This window comes from Chiloscyllium plagiosum, unplaced genomic scaffold (genome assembly GCF_037043375.1).
Source record: "Chiloscyllium plagiosum isolate Xiang-an unplaced genomic scaffold, Cpla_swu_hap1 HiC_scaffold_43, whole genome shotgun sequence".
NCBI classification, from domain to species: Eukaryota; Metazoa; Chordata; class Chondrichthyes; order Orectolobiformes; family Hemiscylliidae; genus Chiloscyllium; species Chiloscyllium plagiosum.
The window spans coordinates 19,879,421-19,900,435 of NW_028270181.1; the positions used below are offsets into that span (position 1 = coordinate 19,879,421).

At 43.1% G+C, this 21,015-nt stretch overlaps 1 protein-coding gene across 1 annotated transcript in view; it reads right to left on the minus strand.

The window, feature by feature from the left end:
• Positions 1–2,858: 2,858 nt before the first annotated feature.
• tmem72 (transmembrane protein 72) overlaps positions 2,859–21,015 on the minus strand; it is a 30,582-nt gene continuing 12,425 nt past the window's right edge. The window contains exons 3-6 of the mRNA XM_043678848.2: positions 9,742–9,808; positions 9,577–9,648; positions 8,078–8,226; positions 2,859–7,287 (exon numbers count right to left, since the gene is read on the minus strand). Coding sequence (XP_043534783.1) covers positions 6,854–7,287; positions 8,078–8,226; positions 9,577–9,648; positions 9,742–9,808 — 722 coding nt within the window. The 3' untranslated portion in view covers positions 2,859–6,853. The remainder of the gene's footprint in view (positions 7,288–8,077; positions 8,227–9,576; positions 9,649–9,741; positions 9,809–21,015) is intronic.

The window sequence follows — 21,015 nt, forward strand, 5'->3', positions numbered from 1 at the left end:
TTGACCAGAATTGTACATAGGGTTCCGAGAGTGACCTCACCAATTTTCTGTAGAACCACAAATGACATCCCAAACCCTGTACTCAATGTTTTGAGAAATAATGTGGAGGTGCCGGTGTTAGACTGGGGTGGACAAACTCAGAAGTCACATGACACCGGGTTATAGTCCAACAGGTTCTATTTGAAATCACAAGCTTTCGGAGCGCTTCTTCATCAGGTGAAGGAACAGTGCTCTGAAAACTTATGATTTCATATAAACCTGTTGCACTATAACCTGGTGTTGTGTAACTTCTGACTTTGAGCAATAAAGGCAAACATACCAAACGCCATCCATCTTAACTACCCTGTCTCACTGTGAGACATCTTTCAAAGAATTATGTACTTGAACCCCGAGGTCTTTCTGTTCGACTACACTCTCCAGGGGCCTACCATTAACTGTATAAGTCCTGTCCTTGTTAGTTTTACCAAAATGCAATACCTCACATTTATCTAAATTAAATTCCATCTGCCATTCCTTGTATGGAAGTCTGAACTCCTAGATATGCTAAAATCATAGAATCCCTACACCGTGGAAATTAGGCCATTTGGCCCAACAGGTCCACACCAACCCTCCGAAGAGTAACCCACTCAGACCCATTCCCCTATCCTTTAACTCTACATTTCCCCTGACTAGTGCACCTAACCTACACATACTATGGGCAATTTAGCATGTCCAATCCACCTAACCTGCACATTTTTGGATTCTGGGAGGAAACTGGAGCACCCGGAGGAAACCCACGCAGACACGGGGAGAATGTGCAAACTCCACACAGTCAGTCACCTGAGGCTGAAATCAAACCCGGGTTCCTGGTGCTGTGAGACAACAGCGCTAACCCCTGAGCCATTGTGCCACCCTAAAAGTGGGAGAAAGTGATGGTCTAGTGGTATTGTCACTGATGCGTTAACCCAGAAACCCAGTATTGTTCCAGAAACCTGGGTTTGAATCCTACCACATGGTGGAATTTGAATTCAATAAAAATCTTGAATTAAGAGTCTAAAGAAGATCATGGAACTATTGTTGGAAAGGATCCAACTGGTTTGACAATGTCCTTTAGGGAAGAAAACTGCAATCATTAACAGGACTGACCTTCACATGACTCCAGACCCACAGCAATGTGGTTGACTCTTTACTGCCCTCTGGGCAATTAGGGATGGGCATTAAGCGCAGGCCCAGCCAGTGATGCACTCGACCATGAATGAATAGAGAAGTCCCTCTGCTCCATTCACCATCGAATTAGGAAGTTAGACTTTGAGTTAGGCTTCATGCGTAATATGGAGAACCTGCTTCATGGAGAGAAAACTCTGGGCAAAAATGGACTGTAGTTAAATAACTGATGGAGGATCAATCCCAATGTCTGCTGTTGCCCCTGATATCAGCTTGTATTTTCACATCCTGTGAGTGAACCTTGGTTCACACAAGGTGAACATCACAGTGGCTGGAATCCTGCCATGTGTCCGGTGTAATTTGAGGCTGTGTTGATGCAGTTACCTAAAGGGGAAACTCTAAACCGAATCCACTGGAGGCATTACCCAGAGCATTCAACAGTGTCATAGAGCTGTACAGTGCAGTAACAGACCCTTCTGTCCAACTCATCCAGGCTGACAAGATATCCTAAATTAATCTCATCCCATTTGCCAGCATTTGGCCCATATCCTTATAAGCCCTTTCTAATCATATACCCATCAAGATGCCTTTTAAATGCTGTCATTGTACCAGCCACCACCACCTCCTCTGGCAGCTCATTCCATACACGCACCACCCTCTGCGTGAAAATATTGCCTCTTATGTCCCTTTTAAATCTTTCCCCTCTCACCTTAAATTTATGCCCTCTAGCTATGGACTCCCCCACCCCGGGGAAAAGACTTTGGCTGTTCCCCTATTCATGCCCCTCATGATTTTATAAACTTCTATAATTTTCCCCCTTAGCCTCCGACGCTCCAGGGAAAACAGCAGCAGTCTATTCAGCCTCTCCCTATAGCTCAAACCCTGGTCACATGTAAATCTTTTCTACACATTTCAAGTTTCACAACAACTTTTCTATAGCAGGGAGATCAGATTTGAACACAGTATTCCAAGTCATTCCAGTACTCCCAGTGAGATGGCCTCTGGATGACACATACAGGCTTCGTTTGCTCTGTCAAGGTGCATCTAAACCCTCTGCAGATGGTCATTCGAGTCTGTGTGCCAGGGATAGAGTTTGGAATCGATATCTCAACCCTATATTTCTTTCTTGACACTGCCATGAAGAATGTGCAATCAGTTTGTAAATGATTGCGGCTGAATGCTTGGTGCACCCATGCAGTATTCCTTTATCTTTGTTTTAACAAGAGTCATCTTTATAGTACTGATTTACTAGGGTTCCATAATTGATCATGGAACATAGAACATTCCAGCTCTTTTCAGGCCCTTCGGCCTTCAATGTTGTGCGAACTGTGAAGTTGATCCAAAGCCCATCTAACCTACACCATTCCATTATCATCCATATGTCTATCCAATGACCATTAAAATGGCCTTAATGTTGGCGAGTCTACTACTGTTGCAGGCAGTGCGTTCCATGCCCCTCCTACTCTCTGAGTAAAGAAACTACCTCTTACATCTCTCCTATATCTATCACCCCTCGATTTAAAGCTATGTCCCCTTCTGCTAGCCATCAGTTTGCTTCATGTGGATTGGTGCATTTTATCAATCATCTAATGAAGAAAGATGTCTACCCTCCCTGGACTATGGTTAACTCTTCCCCATTCTGCATCAGCAATGAAATATCTAGTTCAAAATGTGTCCGTTGGGGTCTATAATTCACAATAACTGGACAGATCTGAGGAGATTGAATTCTCAATTTACTCTCTCTCAAAACATTTCCTGTCTTTCAGATCTTTTCTGAGGAGTTCCATACATTTAGAATTGACTCTCAGGAGCCTCTGGGGTTGAAGACTCTGATTTCATTTTCCTTTTGACTTAAGACTGATCAATTGTATGCAAGGAATCTTAGCTGCAGAGAGTATCGATGTGATGTTGAGAAATGCAGCATATACCTGAAGGATGAATAAAGCAAATAATGATTAAAGTGACTATAGCAGATAGAAACTGCATTTGGTTTGAGAAAATTGCGATTGTTCCTAGCAGACCACTAGGAGGCAGCATTGTCCTGGGTCTGAGTTTTGATACCAAGCAGTGCTTTTTAGTTTGTCTAAGACTTTTCTAGAGGAATCCTTCTCATAGATGAGAACAGCTGACCTAGAGAATGTATGAACAGCTTGTAAATGACTGCAGACAAATTCTTTGTGCATCTATTGGGGATTCCTCCGTCTTTGTTTTAAGATCTATATAATTCTGTGTAATTAACTCATTTTCTTTAACTAGGGCAATGTCACCATTAAATGATGCCGAGGAATGTTCTACAAGCTGTTAATTGCCAACGATAATCTTTGAGATGTGGAGCAGCAAGAGTAATTGTTGTAAGGGAACAAACACATCAGTGTCTGAAGAACTATAAAGAAAACACTTTGTTGTACTTTGCAACTTGCTTTCATGCTGAGAGGGAAAAAAATCAATGCTTTTAAAAAAAAATTCTTTCATGAGATGCGGGCATCATTGGTTGGGACAGTATGTAGTTGCCCTTGAGAAGGTGGTGGTGAGCTGTGTTTTTTGATCCTCTTCAGTCTGTATGGTCTAGGTATACAGCCAGTGCTGTTGTTAAGAGATTACCTTGGGATGTTTTGACATGAACATGGTGGGACGTTCATATAAGCCTTATTGGAGATTTGCAGAAATGGAAAAATAACAATGCTGGCTGGCATTCTAGTATCTTGCTGCTGTTCCCAGTACTACGTTAGTGTCCAGCGAATGAAGTAAACAGGTGAAGGGTGTTAATTGTTCAATACACGTTTCCTCACTCCTGATTTTAATTGCATGCCTGAAGAGTTAATGACTGGTGTTTTGCAATGTAAAGAAGGAACTCTTGTTTTGATTTCGTCCTCTCCCTCTCCCTCACGTTCAGTATTTTTACACTGCTCCTCATGACCTCTGCATGTAAATTGAACAATATGGGAAGGCAGGTGGTAGTTAATACATGAAAACTATTGTGGTTGTGGGTAAAGCCATTCAGTTGTGTGTGATAGCACTTGCAGATTTAAAAATGTATGAAAATAAAAAAAAAGTTAAGAAGGTAAAGTTGGCAAGGGGATGGTGTATATGGAGAGCTATGAGACTGTGAACAAACCAATAACCTGTCTATCAAAATAAGCCCTTTGTGTCCGTTCCTTAGCTCAGTTGTGATGACTGGTTTACAATGGAGAGAAATGCCAACAGTGTGGGTTCAATTCCTGCACTGGCTGAGGTTACCATGAAGGACTTTCCTTCTCAACCCTGCCCCAGACCTTGGTTCAATTCCCATCTGCTCCAGAGAGGATGTAATAACACCTCTGAACTGGTTGATTAGAAACCACCACCAGTTATCTCTCACTAATGAGAGCGTAGCTCTATAGTCTGGTATGGCTATGGTGACTTTACCTTTTAGTTCATCTACAAACTTTAATAAGTTATGACGCTGGCTGCTTTAGTGGAATGAGAAGTGGGCCATGAGGCATGAGACTGGTCCTCCATCTTCAAGAACTGATCCACCAGCCTTTGCCATTGTTACCTGGCACCTCCAAGGCAAGGTTGGAAGTCAAAAATAGCCCAGACTTCCATTTCATAACCCCATAGGAAAATCCAACTCCGTGTCTTTATACTTACCAATGACCTTCAAAGGAACACTCTAAACATTAATCAGGTTGCAAATATTTCTATTGGAACCAACCGTTGGAGCATAAGGACTGAATTCATTGGGAGGAGTCATGCTGCCCTTGATATACTGCTGTGGTGAATCTGATATGTTAGAGCTATGTTAGACCCATTATAAACAGCCCATGGATGTAATTTTCAACAGTGTGGGCATCTATGACAGTACTAACCCACCAGGGGGTCGGAGAAGAGGGGTGAGTGTGATTGCTCCAGTATCTTTAGATGCTGAAGTGATGAAATGGAGATTTAGTCCATGTTCATGCAAGACCCCATCTTGGAAGGGAGCTGAAGTCAGTGTTTGAAAGGGCTGCCCGGAGGATCATTGAGGATCCATTGACAATTAAATTAACCGGTAGCACTCACTAAAAAGGCTGCATATTGTTTTGGGTACCCCAATACTCAAATAGAAGGACATTAGTCATTGTTGGGAATGTTACCTGAAGATATACCACCTTCTAAGCTTTCAGTTGCCTCAGGTGCTTGAAGAGAACTTTTGAAAAAGCCTTTGGGAGACTTGGTACTTTTGCCATAATTCTATTGGCACTTATTTTGGAAATTATTTGAGGACTTTACCTAAAGGGCGTAAGTGCTGTGCTACTTATTGAATTCCTTATAGGAACCAGCAGAAGAAAGGGAATGTTTGACCATTAGCATCTCATTGGGGATTTCCCTTAGTTTGAAGGATGCATGGGAGAAGGGAATAAGGCCAGGCTGGGTAGCACGAGCTACTGCAGGACAGAGGGACAGGAAGGTGAAGTAAACTCCGTTGTCCCAAGTGGGGGAGAAAATCCGCAATATACCGCACAAGTGGGAACAGGGGACTGAGTTGCGTGATTAGCCATGACCACGAATGGCCTCCTCCTGCTCCTGTCTTCTCAGGTTCCAAATGAATGGCAATGAGAGCCATCTCTGAAATGGGCTCTTACGGAACAAGGCAAACAGTTTTTTCATTGGTAATATAAGTAGAACAATTTCTTTTTTTCTGTGTGTGAATGATTAAAAAGGGGAGTGGTGGGGGATGAAACACAAAAAAGGATTCAAAAAGGGTAACAATACACCAGTAACAAAAAAAAGTGATCTTACTGTTAACCCTTTCACATTTAGCAGTACAATCATTGGCCAAAATTATCCAGCGAATTGTCCCCATTTTTCTCCTTTAGCAAAGGACATGATAAGACATGTTCTCACCATTATACATGGCGAGATTGTAAATGCATTTAACAGTCATGTGCTTATGACTTCACTACAGATTGTGACAATCACTGCCCTTTTAGTCTGTATCGCAGTGATTATGAAATCCCTTTGTCTTTCTTCGCAGTTGCACTGTGTGAATGTATTGCATGAATGCATTGCTAATCTAAACCTGTCACATGAGACTGAATTACTGCTACAGGTTTATGATCTTGCTCTGACACTCCCCGTCCCATAGAGAGTTACTTTGCTTTCACTAGGCACCATTCTCCATTGCACCCTGTACCCCACTGCTGGGATGCAACCTTCAAGTCCCTAGTGAATCACACAATCTTGTTTATACAAATAAATATCCAGTGCCATTGGTGACAAGTGTCAACGCCATCCAGAGTCAAAAAGTAATCCTTCAAACCCTACTCCTGAATTTGGTTGCAGTATTGAGGGGACGTTGCATTGTCAAAGTCTATCAAGTAAGGCATTAATCTGAAGCCCCAAGATGGTTCAGTCAAATATAAAGTGGTGCCTTTGCTCATGGTGATCTGGCCACTGATCGTCCAAACAACACAACCAAAAGAAGGCCAACTGCTGACTTATCTTATTGTGGGAGCTTGCTGTGCACAAATGGCAGTGTTTGGCATCAAAACAGCAGTGACGACACTTCAAGATGTAAATCAGTGGCTGTGAATCATTTGCAGCTATCGTGGATATGTGAAAGGCTCTACAGGAAAACAAAGCTTTCTTTCGGCAGATACTTTGCAGTCATAAAAATGTTGATGTCCGTATTCAATCACAACGGCGTGTTTTGGAATGTGAATACACACCAACATTGTGGAATAAACCCTCACTTTGGTATTATTGCTGCTTTGTCAAAGGTGGTTTCTTCTGATTCCAATTCATGCTCTTCCAGGCTATTAGGCTCAGGTGGGATAATTTTAACAGAACTTTCCAGAAACGGTGCGTGTTTGTTCTTCAGATGTATGCTCAGGTTGCCAAAAGTGCTTTCTTGAAGCGTCCGTACACTTTCATTGGACAGTGGCCTTTTGCTGTTGAATCGAAAGATGTTACACATGTAGCTGATGCCAGCTAATTTCTTCTCTGCGGTGCCATGATGGAAGCGGTAGGTTTGTTCCATCTGCCCAGCATCTGTCAGGGCCACGGCGTTGATATAGTCCTGGGAACATACCTGTATGTTTGCCACCTCCGGCATGTTCCTTTGATACCGTTTTCTCAGGTTCAAAAAAAAGTAGGCAAGACCACTCACTATCAACATGGCGCCTGGAAGAGATTGGCATGGCAACATTAGTGTGGCAATCCTCCATGGTTCCTGATAACATTCAAAGTAAAAACCTGCAACATTTGATGTTCTGGAAACAAAAAAATGCTGGAGATCACAGCGGGTCAGGCAGCATTCGAGGAGAGAGCGAGCTAACGTTTTGTGTCTCGATGACTTTTCAACTCAGAGCTGGCGTGAAGTGTGGAGGGGGCAGCATTTTTGTAATAGCTGGGGGGAGTGGAGTGCTGGGGGACGAAAGATGATGATAATGCAGATCGGGATGTGAGTATGGCAGAACAAAGGTGTGTCTAACTGCCAGAATGGAAAGAACAGACAATCCCACTGGGGTGGGGGTGGGAGGGGGAGAGAGGACACGATAACCAAGAGTAGAAGTAAAGCTAAAAGGAAGGGAAGAAATGGGTGTGGGTTCACAATCTGAAGGTGTTGGGACTCAAAAGGTTGTATGGTGTCTAGTCTGAAGGTGAGATGTTCCTCCAGTTTGTGGATGATCTGTTGATTTTGTTTGCTTTTGATGTAACAACACACAATACACAAACCGCTTAGGACCTTAAGAGAATTGAACCAAAGGTCAAACTGTTGCCTTTGAGTTAGAAGGTTTAAGTCCTGTCCCAGACAGTCACTAGGAATTACCGGACGAGATGGAGATTGTAACACAATGGTGTACAATTGTGTTACTGCTCACTAATTTCTTTTATCGTTTGTAAAGGAGACACATTGAGGGACCAAAGACAAAGATTAAAAACTCAACTTGGAAATTCATTAACTACTCACCTGGGATAGTTGCATGCCAAATAAGAATTGGGTGTAAAAAGCAAGCCACGGACAGAAAGATGAAAATAAGAAACTTCTGTAAACCATTCGGCCTCATTGCCTTCTTCCAAAGATTCCAAATCTTGCTGTCCATTTTATCAAAGAATATGCTAAAAGAACAAGATAATGTTTTGAATTTCAATATCTACCGCGATATCAGAGAGTGCATTAGAAATCAAATGAGAAAGGTTTAGTCCATCTGGTGAATCTAAGCACACTTTTTCTTTTTTTAATGTGACTTTTCATTTTGGGATGTAAAATCAGATTCAAACTGAAAGAAAGGACAATTCAACAAGGCACCGCAACCACACTCTAAATATTTCCTCTGAAATGAGGCACTTTTATTGGACTCTACTAATCCATGCCTTTCTCCATTAAATATTTAGCACAAGAGAAGTCAGTATTTATTGATTTAGCTGAAGAGGAATGAAAATGGAAGAGACTAGCCTTTCTATAATGGAAATATGAGAGTTGTTTCTCACTGCAAATGATTAATGTTAAAAATTTGATATAAAGGATAAATCATATATTTTTTAATTCATTCATGTCTTGTGAATGTTGCTGGCTGGGCCAACACTTATTGCCCTATCCTCGTTGTTCTTGAGAAAGTGGTGGTAAGATCCCTTCTTCAGCCACTGCAGTCCTTTCACTGCAATTGGACCCACAATGCCACTAGGGAGGGCATTATGCAATCATGAGACTGAAGGAATTGCAAAATTCAACTCTGTTCTCCCCGGCTATAGGAAAGACATTGTTAAATGTGAAAGGGTGCCGAAAAAAATTTACAAGGATGCTGTCAGGGTTGGAGAGTTTGAGCTGTAGGGAAAGGCTAAATAAGCTGGGGCTGTTTTCCCTGGACCCTTGGAGGTGGAGGGGTGACCTTATAGATCTTTATAAAATCATGAGGGACGTGGGTAGGATAAACAGACAAGGTCTTTTTGCCAAGGTAAGGGAGTCCAAAAGTAGAGGGCATAGGTTTAGGGTGAGAGGGGGTGGATTTAAAAGGGACCTGAGGGACAAGTTTTTCCACACAGAGGGTGCTACGTGTGTGGAATGAGCTGCCAGAGGAAGTGGTGGAGGCTGGTACAAATGTTACGTTTAAAGGACATCTGGATGGGTACATGGATAGAAAGGGTTCAGAGGGATATGGGCCAAATGCTGGCAAATGGGTCTAACTAATTTAGGATATCTGGTCAGCATGGACCGAAGGGTCTGTTTCCATACTGTACATCTCTATGGCTCTATATTACAATTCTCTGGAATGAGTGGGACTTGGACCTATGTTATTGACTTCAGAGGTAAGGTCACTACCATTGCACCACAAGAGCCCAATGACAGGATTTATGTTCATTGATGGAAAGGTGATGTTAGTGCTGTTTGCAGTGTCAGGTACTGAGGCACACAGGAACATTACAGCAACAGGATTGTTGGAGCTTGTTGAAAAACATAGCTCTACTTACGGACAGTTTTGGACGAACACAATGCCAATGAAATACGGGCTTTCCAAAATGATGAGGACTGTGGCAGCAAATCTTAAAATGAAAGGAGACATTAACCACTCAATCTGTCTTTATGCATCTACAAAGCTTTCATAAAAGTATGGAAATCATGTCTGTTATACTTACAGCAAATAAGCAGCCAGTTTCATGAACTGCCCTTGAACTGCAGTGTCTATCCCCACTCCTAGAAGAACTATGTGTTAAATGGACAGAAAGCAAGTCATTAATATCAATTTGCTGCTAGTTGAACAGTTCTTTTGCCTTTTACCAATTAGATTCCAAGTGAAGTTTCATATCATTCGACAACCTTCAAATAATCCTTTCGAAATGCGGCATTCTCATTTCAGTGTTAGCTCTTCAAACAAAAGTTACAATTTCATGGGACCGTGGGATCATGGAATGGTTACAGCTCAGAGAAAACCATTCAGCCTTGCTGCTGCTGTGCCAGCTCTCTGCTCGAGAAATTTCACTGAATCAAAGGTCCGTTTGAGGTATATTTTTAAAAAATGAGGAAGTGCATAAAATTACTTGGACATGTTCATATGTGTTGCCATTCATTCTTAACTGCTGGGTCGAAATAAAAGAATTCCCTGCCTTCCCCAGGAGAATGTTGAAAGCAGCTGAAAGCAGTTGGAATGGCAATAAACACAGAATTTTCCAGCCTCACTTGAATAGAACCTAAACACAGCATGGAAACAGACCCTTCGGTCCAACTCGTCCATGCTGACCTGGATATCCTAAATTAATCTAGTCTAGTTCCATTTGCCAGCACTTGGCTAATATCCCTCCAAAACCTTCCTATTCATATCCAAATCCAGATGCCTTTTAAATGTTGTAATTGTACCAGCATCCACCACTTCCTCTGGCAGTTCATTCCACTCACGCACCACACTCTGTGTGAACAAGTTGCCCCTTACGTCCCTTTTAAATCTTTCCCCTCTCACCTGAAACCTATGCCCTCTTGTTCTGGACTCCCCTACCATAGGAAAAGCACCACAGCTTTATTCCTGATGAAGGGCTTTTGCCCGAAACGTCGATTTTGCTGAAGCTCCTCGGATGCTGCCTGAACTGCTGTGCTCTTCCAGCACCATTGATCCAGAATCTGGTTTCCAGCATCTGCAGTCATTGTTTTTACCACAGCTTTTCACCCTATCCATGCCCATCATGATTTATAAACCTCTATAAGGTCACCCCTCAGCCTCTGACGCTCCAGGGAAAACACCCAGCCTATTCAGCCTCTCTCTATGGCTCAAACCCTCCAACACTGGCAACATCCTTATAAATCTTTTCTGAACCCTTTCAAGTTTCACAACATCTTTCCTATAGCAGGGAGTCCAGAACTGAAAGCAATATTCCAGAAGTGGCCAAACCAATGTCTTGTACAGCCGCAACATGACCTCTTAATTGCTTTAGAGCTGAAAATGTGTTGCTGGAAAAGTGCAGCAGGTCAGGCAGCATCTAAGGAGCAGGAGGATCGATGCTTCGGGCTTGAGCCCTTCCTCTTAATTGCTTTACTCAATGCCCTGATCAATAAAGGCAAGCATGCCAAATGCCTTCTTCACCACCCTCTCTACCTGTGACTCCACTTTCAAGGAACTATGCACCTGCACCCCTAGGTCTCTTTGTTTGGTAACACTGCCCCAGGGCCTTACCCCTAACTGTATAGGTCCTGCCCTGGTTTGCCTTGCCAAAATGCAGCTCCTCACATTTATCTAAATTAAACTCTACCTGTCACTCCTTGGCCCATTGGCCCATCTAATCAAGGTCCCATTGTACTCTGAGATAACCTTCCTTACTGTCCACGACAGCACCAATTTTGCTGTTATCTGCAAACTTACTAACCAGACTTCCTATATTCACATCCAAATTATTTATGTAAATGATGAAAATCTGGTCATCAACTACAAAATAACTCAAGAGTTTCAAATGTGTGGGTGCAGTCTGAACTAGCATAGACAGCATAACATTCTCAGTTGCACTCTCCCTAAATGTAACATCGCCTTATTTCATTGAACCAACGGGCTCTAATAATTCTCCCTGCAGCACAAATGAATGCAGCATTTCTCTATGTGACAGGTAGGTGGCAGAGTCTGACCAGGGAAAAGAACTTGGAACCCATTTCAGGAATGCACTGACAAGAACTGCTTTGAGTATAAGCTGTCAAACTTGGTATAAACCGTATAACGACATGAAAGACCCAACTAGTGATTGTTTGAAGCCACTTCAGTATTGGTAGATAAAAGGAGCTGTCTGAAATTGTAACACTTTACCTGAATTCAATTAACCTGGACAAGAGTATCTCAATGCTGGATCTTTGGTTGTCTCTGTGGTTCAGATATTCTGGGTGATTTTGGGGTTTACATCAATCTTTTGAGTCTTTTGCAGATTTGAATAAAACATTTACAGATCATAAGCAGACCATTCAAGAGCAAGTCATCCTACTTTTGTACATTGTATTTTTATCCCTTGAGCCAAGAGGTTTAAATGTGCTCATTGGCAAGGATGCAAGTTGATACCACGTGTACCAACGTTCTGATAGACATATATAGTGATGCCTGCTTGTCATAATGCAGTCGGTAGTGGGTAAATCATGCAACAACTGCCAAGAAAATAGCTTAACACAAAGCATCAGTATACAATGAATCAAGAACCTGCCTTTAGGAACAGCACATGTGGGTCACCTTTGAATATTACACTTTGGTCATGCCTCTACCTTCAGAAAGATTCTAAGAATGTTTATTTACTCATGGGATGGGCCCATCCCTGGCTAGGTCACCATTCATTGCCAGTTCCTAGTTGCCCCTGAAGTGATGGTGAACTTCCTTCTTAAGTTGTCACAGGCCATTTCATGCAGGTATCCTACAATGCAGATATGGAGGAAGTCCAAGGATTTTGACCAGCGGTGCAGTAATAACAGTGATATTGTTCCAAGTCAGGTTGTTGAGTGGCTTGGATGACAACTCGCAGGTGGTGGCATTCCCATGTACCTGTTGCCCTTTCATCTAGAAGGACGTGGTCATAGGTTTGGAAGGTCTTGTCTAAGGAGCCTTGGTGAATTTGTTCTTGTGGACAGCACACACTGCCTCACTGAGAGGTGGTGACAGTGATTCCAATGGAAACAAATGTTTTTGCAATAGAGAAAGAGGATGTTTGGCTCCTTGTATCTTTGCCAGCTTAGTTCTCGACCAATCCAAAACTATTCCTAATGCCTCAATCTTTCTCTGTGGAAAATCATCCAGTACTCCAAACCCCTTCTGTGTGAAGGATCTCTCCACATTCTTTCAGATAAAAGCCATTTACCACCCAGACTGGAAAATATATCACTGTTCTTTCAGAGTTGTTGGGCTGAAATCCTGGAATTCCCTCTCTAATGTTACTGTGGATGTACCAAAAGCACATGAGTTGCAATTGTTCAAAAGGCAGCTCTTCCCCATCTTCTTGAGCATAACTAGGGATGGGCAATAAATGCTTAACTCTGCCAGGGATGCCCATAACCCATGAGAGGATAAAACAAAAATTTAAACCGAATATCAGGCCCACCAACATTTCAATTAGAGGAATTATTCTATTGCTATATATGGGACCAACATATTTAATAACCTAAAAATCCTCAATTAAATCCCCTTTGATTCTTCTTTACTCGAATGGAACTAGTTGCAGAAATTCAAGAATCTCCTCATGATTGTAGATTCTCACCTTTGGCTTTATCCTGTGAGTGTATTCTGATTGGTCAGAAAGGTGTTAATTATGTGAAAAGAACTTGGAGGATTGGACTTTTGGTCTCTGGAAAAGGGAGGTCAAACATAATCATGTGCATTAAAATTCTGGGAGACAGAGATGATCCAGTTGGAAGCAATATTCCTTAAACGGGGAAGCGTCTGCAGATGTCAACCTTGGACAGGCCTGTGCCTCATAGAGGCAATGGTGGAGTAGTGCTGATGCCACTAGCCTATTGATTCTGGGGAGGTGGGTTCAAATCCTACTGCAACCAGTGGAGTATAAAGATAGCCTCAGTAGCTGTGGCTACCATTGATTTTTGTTAAAAATCTATCTAGTTCCTATCCTCTTTGTTCTGTAGGGAAACACTGGTTAGAACATCAGGATGCTGGTACCTTCCTTTGCCTGGCCTATGTCTGAGTCCAAATCCACAGCAATGTAGTTGACTCTGAATTGCTCTGTTAGCCCAAGCAAATCATTTAATTCAAAGGCGATTAGGGATGGAGACCAAATACTGGAATTATCAGTCAGGCACACACCCCATTGAAGAATGATGTTTAATTTTCTCCATTTGGAAGGCCGTTCCCAATTCATCCTCTGACGGCCTGCTCCCACTCCAGAACTCATTGTATATCGCATTGCAGCATTGTCTCCTCCCTGTTGTGTGGTAGGATGCTTCACAAAAGGAACCAGAGAAAGTTCAATTCTCTATGAGTTCAGAAACTATTTAAAAACTCTGCAAGAAACAGAAAAGGAACTTGAGTTTTTTTTTATTTATTCATTCAGGGGATGAGGCATCAGTGGCTGGCCCAGCAATTATTGCCCATCCCTAATTACCCCAGAGGGCAGTTAAAGTCAACCACATTGCTGTGGATTTGGAGTGACATGTAGGCCAGACCAGGTAAGGATGTATCTTCCTAGATGAAATTTCCCATTAATTGACAACAGATTCATTGTGACCATTAGCCTCTTCATTCCAGTTTTCAAAAATTGAATTTAACTTCCACCGTTTGCCATGGCGGGATTCGAACCCAGGTTTGAACATTACCTGGGTCTCTGGATTAACAGAGTCGAACTGTGTGCCACTGGAAAGGAAAAGCACAGCAGGTCAGACAGCACCCGAGGAGCAGGAGAATCAACATTTTGGGCATAAGCCCCTCATAACAGTCCTCATGAAGGGCTTATGCTCGAAACATCAACTCTCCTGCTCCTCGGATGCTGTCTGCCCTGGTGTGCTTTTCTAGCACCACACGATTTGACTCCGACTTCTCCAGCATCTGCAGTCCTTGTTTCCTCTCTGGATTAACAATCCAGCGATATTACCGCTGGGCCATCGCCTCCTCCAGTTTATGCTGGTTTCTGGCAAATGATTGCTTTACTCGCTAGGCCAGCATTTACTATCTACCCCTAACTGCCCAGAGGGCACTTAAGACTCAGCCACATTGTTTCGGGCCTGGAGTCAGACTGATGGGCTGCAAGTTTCGCCTGCCTGGTGTCCTGTGTGGAATGGATTTAAGCTTGTTTTGTACAAGACCACAGCAAAGAAATGCCAGTGGCTGGTATCCTCCTTCAATAGAGGCTGCAACACGACTGGTGTGGAAACAGAAAAAAATCACACCAACACAGTAGGGGATGCTATTAAATGATGTGACATAGTTGGGGCACAGATACTGATTCTATACTTGACCTGGACAGGCCTGATGCTGACAAGTGCCCAATACAAGAAAGTGTTCCTTTTCACATTGTGAATGTTGCATTGCTTAATATTGGAATGTTCTTAATGAATTCCATCAAGGATTAAATCCTTTATTCTGTTTGACCCATGTATCAGTCAGATTGCAGAATAATAAAGACAATAATTATCAAGACAGTCTGCTGGTTCAGTAACAGAACTGGCGATGAGCCAGAATAGGCCATTTTAATAAACTATGTTGAACACTCATTATAACAGATGCAGTTCCGAACACAACCAGATTTAATGCTGCAACAACACAAAGATGCAACAAATGGGTCTACAGAAAAGTTCATAGAGAAACAAACACAAAAGACAGGGTTTGAGCATGAACCTCTGAGACCATTTGTGTAATGCTTGGCTAGGCGGGCTCTGTGTTAGATAAAGGACAAAAAGACGAACAATGGACAAAGTGAGAAGTCACAATGAATCGTTAGCAGGAAAAGAAATGGCGTATTGTGAGGCTGCCAAGGCAACTTACCTTTGGGGGGAAGGAATTGTGTACAAGGCAGGGAACGATAGACCAGTGAGCCTGATGTCGGTGGTGGGCAAGCTGTTGGAGGGAATCCTGAAGGACAGGATGTACATGTATTTGGAAAGGCAAGGACTGATTAGGAATAGTCAACATGGCTTTGTGCATGGGAAATCATGTCTCACAAACTTGATTGAGTTTTTTGAAGAAGTAACAAAGAGGATTGATGAGGGCAGAGCAGTAGATGTGATCTATATGGACTTCAGTAAGGCGTTTGACAAGGTTTCCTATGGGAGACTGGTTAGCAAGGTTAGATTGTATGGAATACAGGGGGAAACTAGCCATTGGATACAGAACTGGCTCAAAGGTAGTAGACAGAGGATGGTGATGGACGGTTGTTTTTCAGACTGGAGGCCTGTGACCAGTGGAGTGCCACAAGGATCAATGCTGAGTCCACTACTTTTCAACATTTAGATAAATAATTTGGATGTGAGCATAAGAGGTATAGGTTACAAGCTTGCAGATGACACCAAAATTGGAGACGAAATGGACAGTGAAGAGGGTTACCTCAGATTACAACGGGATCTTGATCAGATGGGCAATGGGCTGAGAAGTGGCAGATGGAGTTTAATTAAGTTAAATGTGAGGTGCTATAATTTGGGAAAGCAAATCTTAGCAGGACTTATACACTTAATGGTAAGGTCCTAGGGAGTGTTGCTGAACAAAGAGACCTTGGAGTGCAGGTTCATAGCTCCTTGAAAGTGGAGTTGCAGGTAGATAGGATAGTGAAGAAGGCTTTTGGTATGCTTTCCTTTATTGGTCAGATTATTGAGTTGGGAGGTAATGTTGTGGCTGTATAGGACATTGGTTAGGCCACTGTTAGAATATTGTGTGCAATTCTGGTCTCCTTCCTTTCGGAAAGATGTTGTGAAACTTGAAAGGGTTCAGAAAAGATTTACAAGGATGTTGCCCAGGGTTGGAGGATTTGAGCTATAGGGAGAGGCTGAATAGGCTGGGGCTGTTTTCCGTGAAGTGTCGGAAGCTGAGGGCGACCTTATAGAGATTTATAAAATCATGAGGTTCATGAATATGATAAATAGACAAAGTCTTTTCCCTGGGGTCAGAGAGTCCAGAACTAGAGGATATAGGTTTAGGGTGAGAGGGAAAAGATATAAAAGAGACCTAAGGAGCAACTTTTTCACACAGAGGGTGGTACGTGTATGGAATGAGCTGCCAGAGGATGTGGTGGAGGCTGGTACAATTGCACCATTTAAAAGGCATATGAATAGGAAGGGTTTGGAGGGATATGGGCCGGGTGCTGGTAGGTGGGACTAGATTGGGTTGGGATATCTGGTCAGCATGGACAGGTTGGACTGAAGGGTCTGTTTCTGTGCTGTACATCTCTATGACTCTATGACTCCCTGACCACTCCATGCGGAGTGATTAATCCATGTGGATCTATGTGGAGTGCATGACCCTTCAGTGTCGCTGGATCAAAATCCTGGATATCCCCCTTTATTGTTGTGGAGGTTTTTAGCGGACGGCAGTGGTTCAGGAAGGCAACACACCACCACCTTCTTCAGGGTAAATGGGAATGTGCAATAAGTGATTTCCCAGGCTTCAATGATATACTCCCAAGTCAGGATGGCGAATGGCTTGGAGGGGAACTTGCACAACTCACCACATTCACAAACACCCACTGCACCACCAAAGCTCAGTGCGTACTATCCACAAGATGCACTGGAGCAATTCACCAAGGCTCCCTTGAAGTGCCTTCCAAAATCACAAGCACTGTTTGGAAGGACATGGACTGCTGATGCATCGGAACATCACCAACTGAAGGATTGCTGCTTCTAGTCCCAAGTGCTAGTGAGCATAGTGATAGAATTAGAGAGTAATTATGTGGCTGGATAAATGGTGTAGGAAGGAGGGTCCAGGTAACTAAGGTATTTGGACCGGTTCTGGTGCAAGTCATGCCTGTACAAGATGGATGACTATCTTAACAGGATCCGGACTGACATCCTCACAGGGGGATTTGCTGTTGGGGAGAGTTTAAACGAGATTGGCAGGAAGGTGGGAAACTGAGTGGGAGCTCAGATTCAAGGGAGCAATATTAATAAAAAGAGATAATAAAATAGGATGCCAAATTAGATAATGGATGAAGCATAGGCAAGCATCAAATGGAATTAGAATAGACATTTGCATTATAAAAATAGAATTTTATTTTTATTCTTTCACAGGATGAGGGCATCACTGACTAAGCCACCCTTTATTGCTCATTCTTAATTGCCCAGAAGTAAATTAAGAGTCAACCACATTGCTGTGGGTCTGGAGTTACATGTAGGTCAGATCAAGTAAGGATGGCAGCTTCCTTCCCTAAAGGACATTAGTGAACCAGGTAGGTTTTTTTCAAAAATGACAATGTATTTATGGTCATCACTAGACTCTTAATTTCAGATTTTTTGTTAGTTGAATTCAAATTGCACCATCTGCTGTGGCAGGATTTGAACCCAGGTCCCCAGAACATTACCTGGGCCTCTGGATTAACAGGAGAAAGTGAGGACTGCAGATGCTGGAGATCAGAGCTGAAAATGTGTTGCTGGAAAAGCGCAGCAGGTCAGGCAGCATCCAAGGAACAGGAGAATCGACGTTTCGGGCATAAGCCTTTCTTCAGGAATCTCTTAAAGGCACACTAGCTGAATGCGTGTAGCATACTCAAAAGCATTGATGATTTGGATGAACAAATCGAATGAAATGATTTACTTGCCATTATGGAGACATGTTTATTGGCATGCTTCAGATGTCAATGGAGACATTGGTTACTCAAATGTCTTGGCACTTCTACCCATGTTGTAGGCAAAGCCATTCAGGTATTTAGATCAATTGCTTTGACCTTGACTTGTTTTAATATGTGCAGAAGGTGCAGATATGTGAAAGGATCCCAACTGGTCTCACTCCTGTTCAAGCGGAGTTACTGATTGTTGAGAGAAAATTCATCAGGACCTTTTGCCTCACGACATGAACCCTCGAACATTTCCTGTAAACATCACTCCTGCAGGTTCAGCACTTCCTTGCCCTCTGTCATCCACACACATCTTGAAGAAATAACTTGTCATCTGGATGATGCAAGTTCCTGCACTGGGTGGCCTTCAATTTGGGGATCAATCCCTGCACCACCGGGATGGAAAGGATTAACTAAAAGCAGGAGTATCAAATATTACATTTCCTCTTGTGCAGATACTGAGATTCTGAGTCTGTACTGTGGCCTCAGCAAGTGTATGTATTCACACTTGAAAACAAAAAAATGCCGCATCAGAGATAGAGTCATCTAGGCTTGAAACATTAGTTTGCTCTCTCTCCATAGATGCTGCGTGACCCATTGTGATCTCCAGTATTGTTTGATTTCAGTACAGATCCCAGCATTAGCTCCTGTGTATTCATGTATAAAGTAAGAGTTTGCAGCGCCTATTACACTGTTTAAAGGACATGTTTCCTCCCTCTTTAACTAAACTTCAGTTGAACGCTCCTGACTTGCAGCTCCGCTGGTGAATAGGGGGTTTCAGAGAGTTGGAGGACCTCCCTGTCATTGTGTTGCTTGGACTAGCCAAAACTGTCAGCCATGGGTCCAGAATGTGCAGAGTCCAGGTGAGGACCACACTTCCATGGATTTGAAAGCACTGGATTGATTCAGAAAGATCTCACAACATTCACTAAGGCATTTCATAAGCCGTGGATTCCACGGATGCTCATTGTTTGTGAAAATCTATGTGGAGAACCAGTTGGATATTAGTGTTGATCTTCTACGGGGCTCCTGGAGGCATAGAATTAGCTCCATGTCACTCTGTTGGCTTAACATTGTGAGATTATCAGCTAAGGTTCCTGCTCTTCATGAAAGGCTGTGCTACTGGGACCTTGGATGAGGATAGAATAAAAATTCACCAAATGTGGCGCTGGAAAAAGCACAGCAGGTTAGGCAGCATCCGAGGAGCAGGAGAATCACCGTTTCAGGCATAACCCTTCTTCAGGGCTGGAGAAAAAGCATTGGTTGAAGGTGTGGGTCCTTCTCAGGATGAAGAACAGCAGAGGTGTTTCACAGGTCTGGGAGAGTGAGACCCTGAGCTGGGGTAGGGCTGACAGTAGAGAGAGTAGGTGTCGGCACATGGCTGAGAGCGTGAAGCTGAGGATCCGGAGGAAGGACACTTTCTGGATATGCTGTAGGTAGCGTTTGTCCCAGTTTGATCCAAATTGAAATGGTTTAAATGTTATCTGGAGTCCAAGGGGGATAAATTGGTTTTGTAGGCAGGTTCTGAGGAAGAAGATGTGGCTGTAGTAATGGGGACTGTTTCAGGATGCGCTGAACAGATTCAGAGCAGAGGAGATGACCAAGGGGTTGCAGTGGGAGAGAGACTCGCTGAAATCTTTGCGGTGGGAGGAGGAAAACCTCTTCAAGGTGGGCATCTTTGGCAGAGGCTTCACTACATGGTTTACAGCGACCAGGAGATGTGAAGACTGCAGATGCTGGAGAGTCAGAGTGGCTAAAGTGTGGCGCTGGAAAAAGCACAGCAGGTCAGGCAGCATCCGAGGCTTAACCCTTCATCAGGATAGACTAAGGGCTGGTTGTGATGCTTCTCTGGCCAAGTAGTCAACCCAGGAGCGCAGGCATCCACATGGAGAATAGTTACAAGTGAGATTGAAGAGTACTGCTGGCAACTGTTGTACTTCCACACAGTTAAGAAGGGGAGGCAAATGAAGATACAGAGCGGACCCCCCCCCCCCCCCCCCCCCAACCCCATCTCTCACCATGTCCCCAGGTCCAGTTTCCGTGGTTTCTGTTACCCACGGTTTACCACAGCCCGAATATATTACAGGGAACCTTCCAGAATCAGGGACCAAACGGGGGTTGCCAGGAAGGTAAATTTCCCATTTAAATTAATGAGTTCACTCCTATCCGTGGTTGGTCTTGGAAGGTATCCCCCGCAGGTACAGAGGTGGGTGGCTACTGTATATAGCTGAACTGTTATTGCGAAGATTACCTACAAATGTTCACAGATTGCAGTTTGTTTATCCATGCTCACTGAGTATTGCTTTAAACGTTAATTAATTATCGCTAAAAATAGCAGCAGCTACTTTGCAGTGTTTTGTATCAGAGTTATTGTTTACTTAAAGGAAGGGAGGAACTCCGAAAACTTTCCAAGGTGGGGCTTGGAATTCTTGAGACCTGTTGATTTGGATGGACATTTTGTGGTTCTTGTGAGTATTAACCTATTCCTCTTGCAATCCAGGCCTGGGTCGGTAAAGTTACTCTGATCATTCCTTGATCTTATGATGGGAGTATTAAATATTCATGATCTACCTGCAGTATCCACTATCAATAACAACATGATTCACACCAATATACAAATGACACTTCCCTGCTTTTTGCTACTTGCAACAAAATCTGTTTTTATTTTAATGCAGTCCTCCTGGTCTGCCACCATAT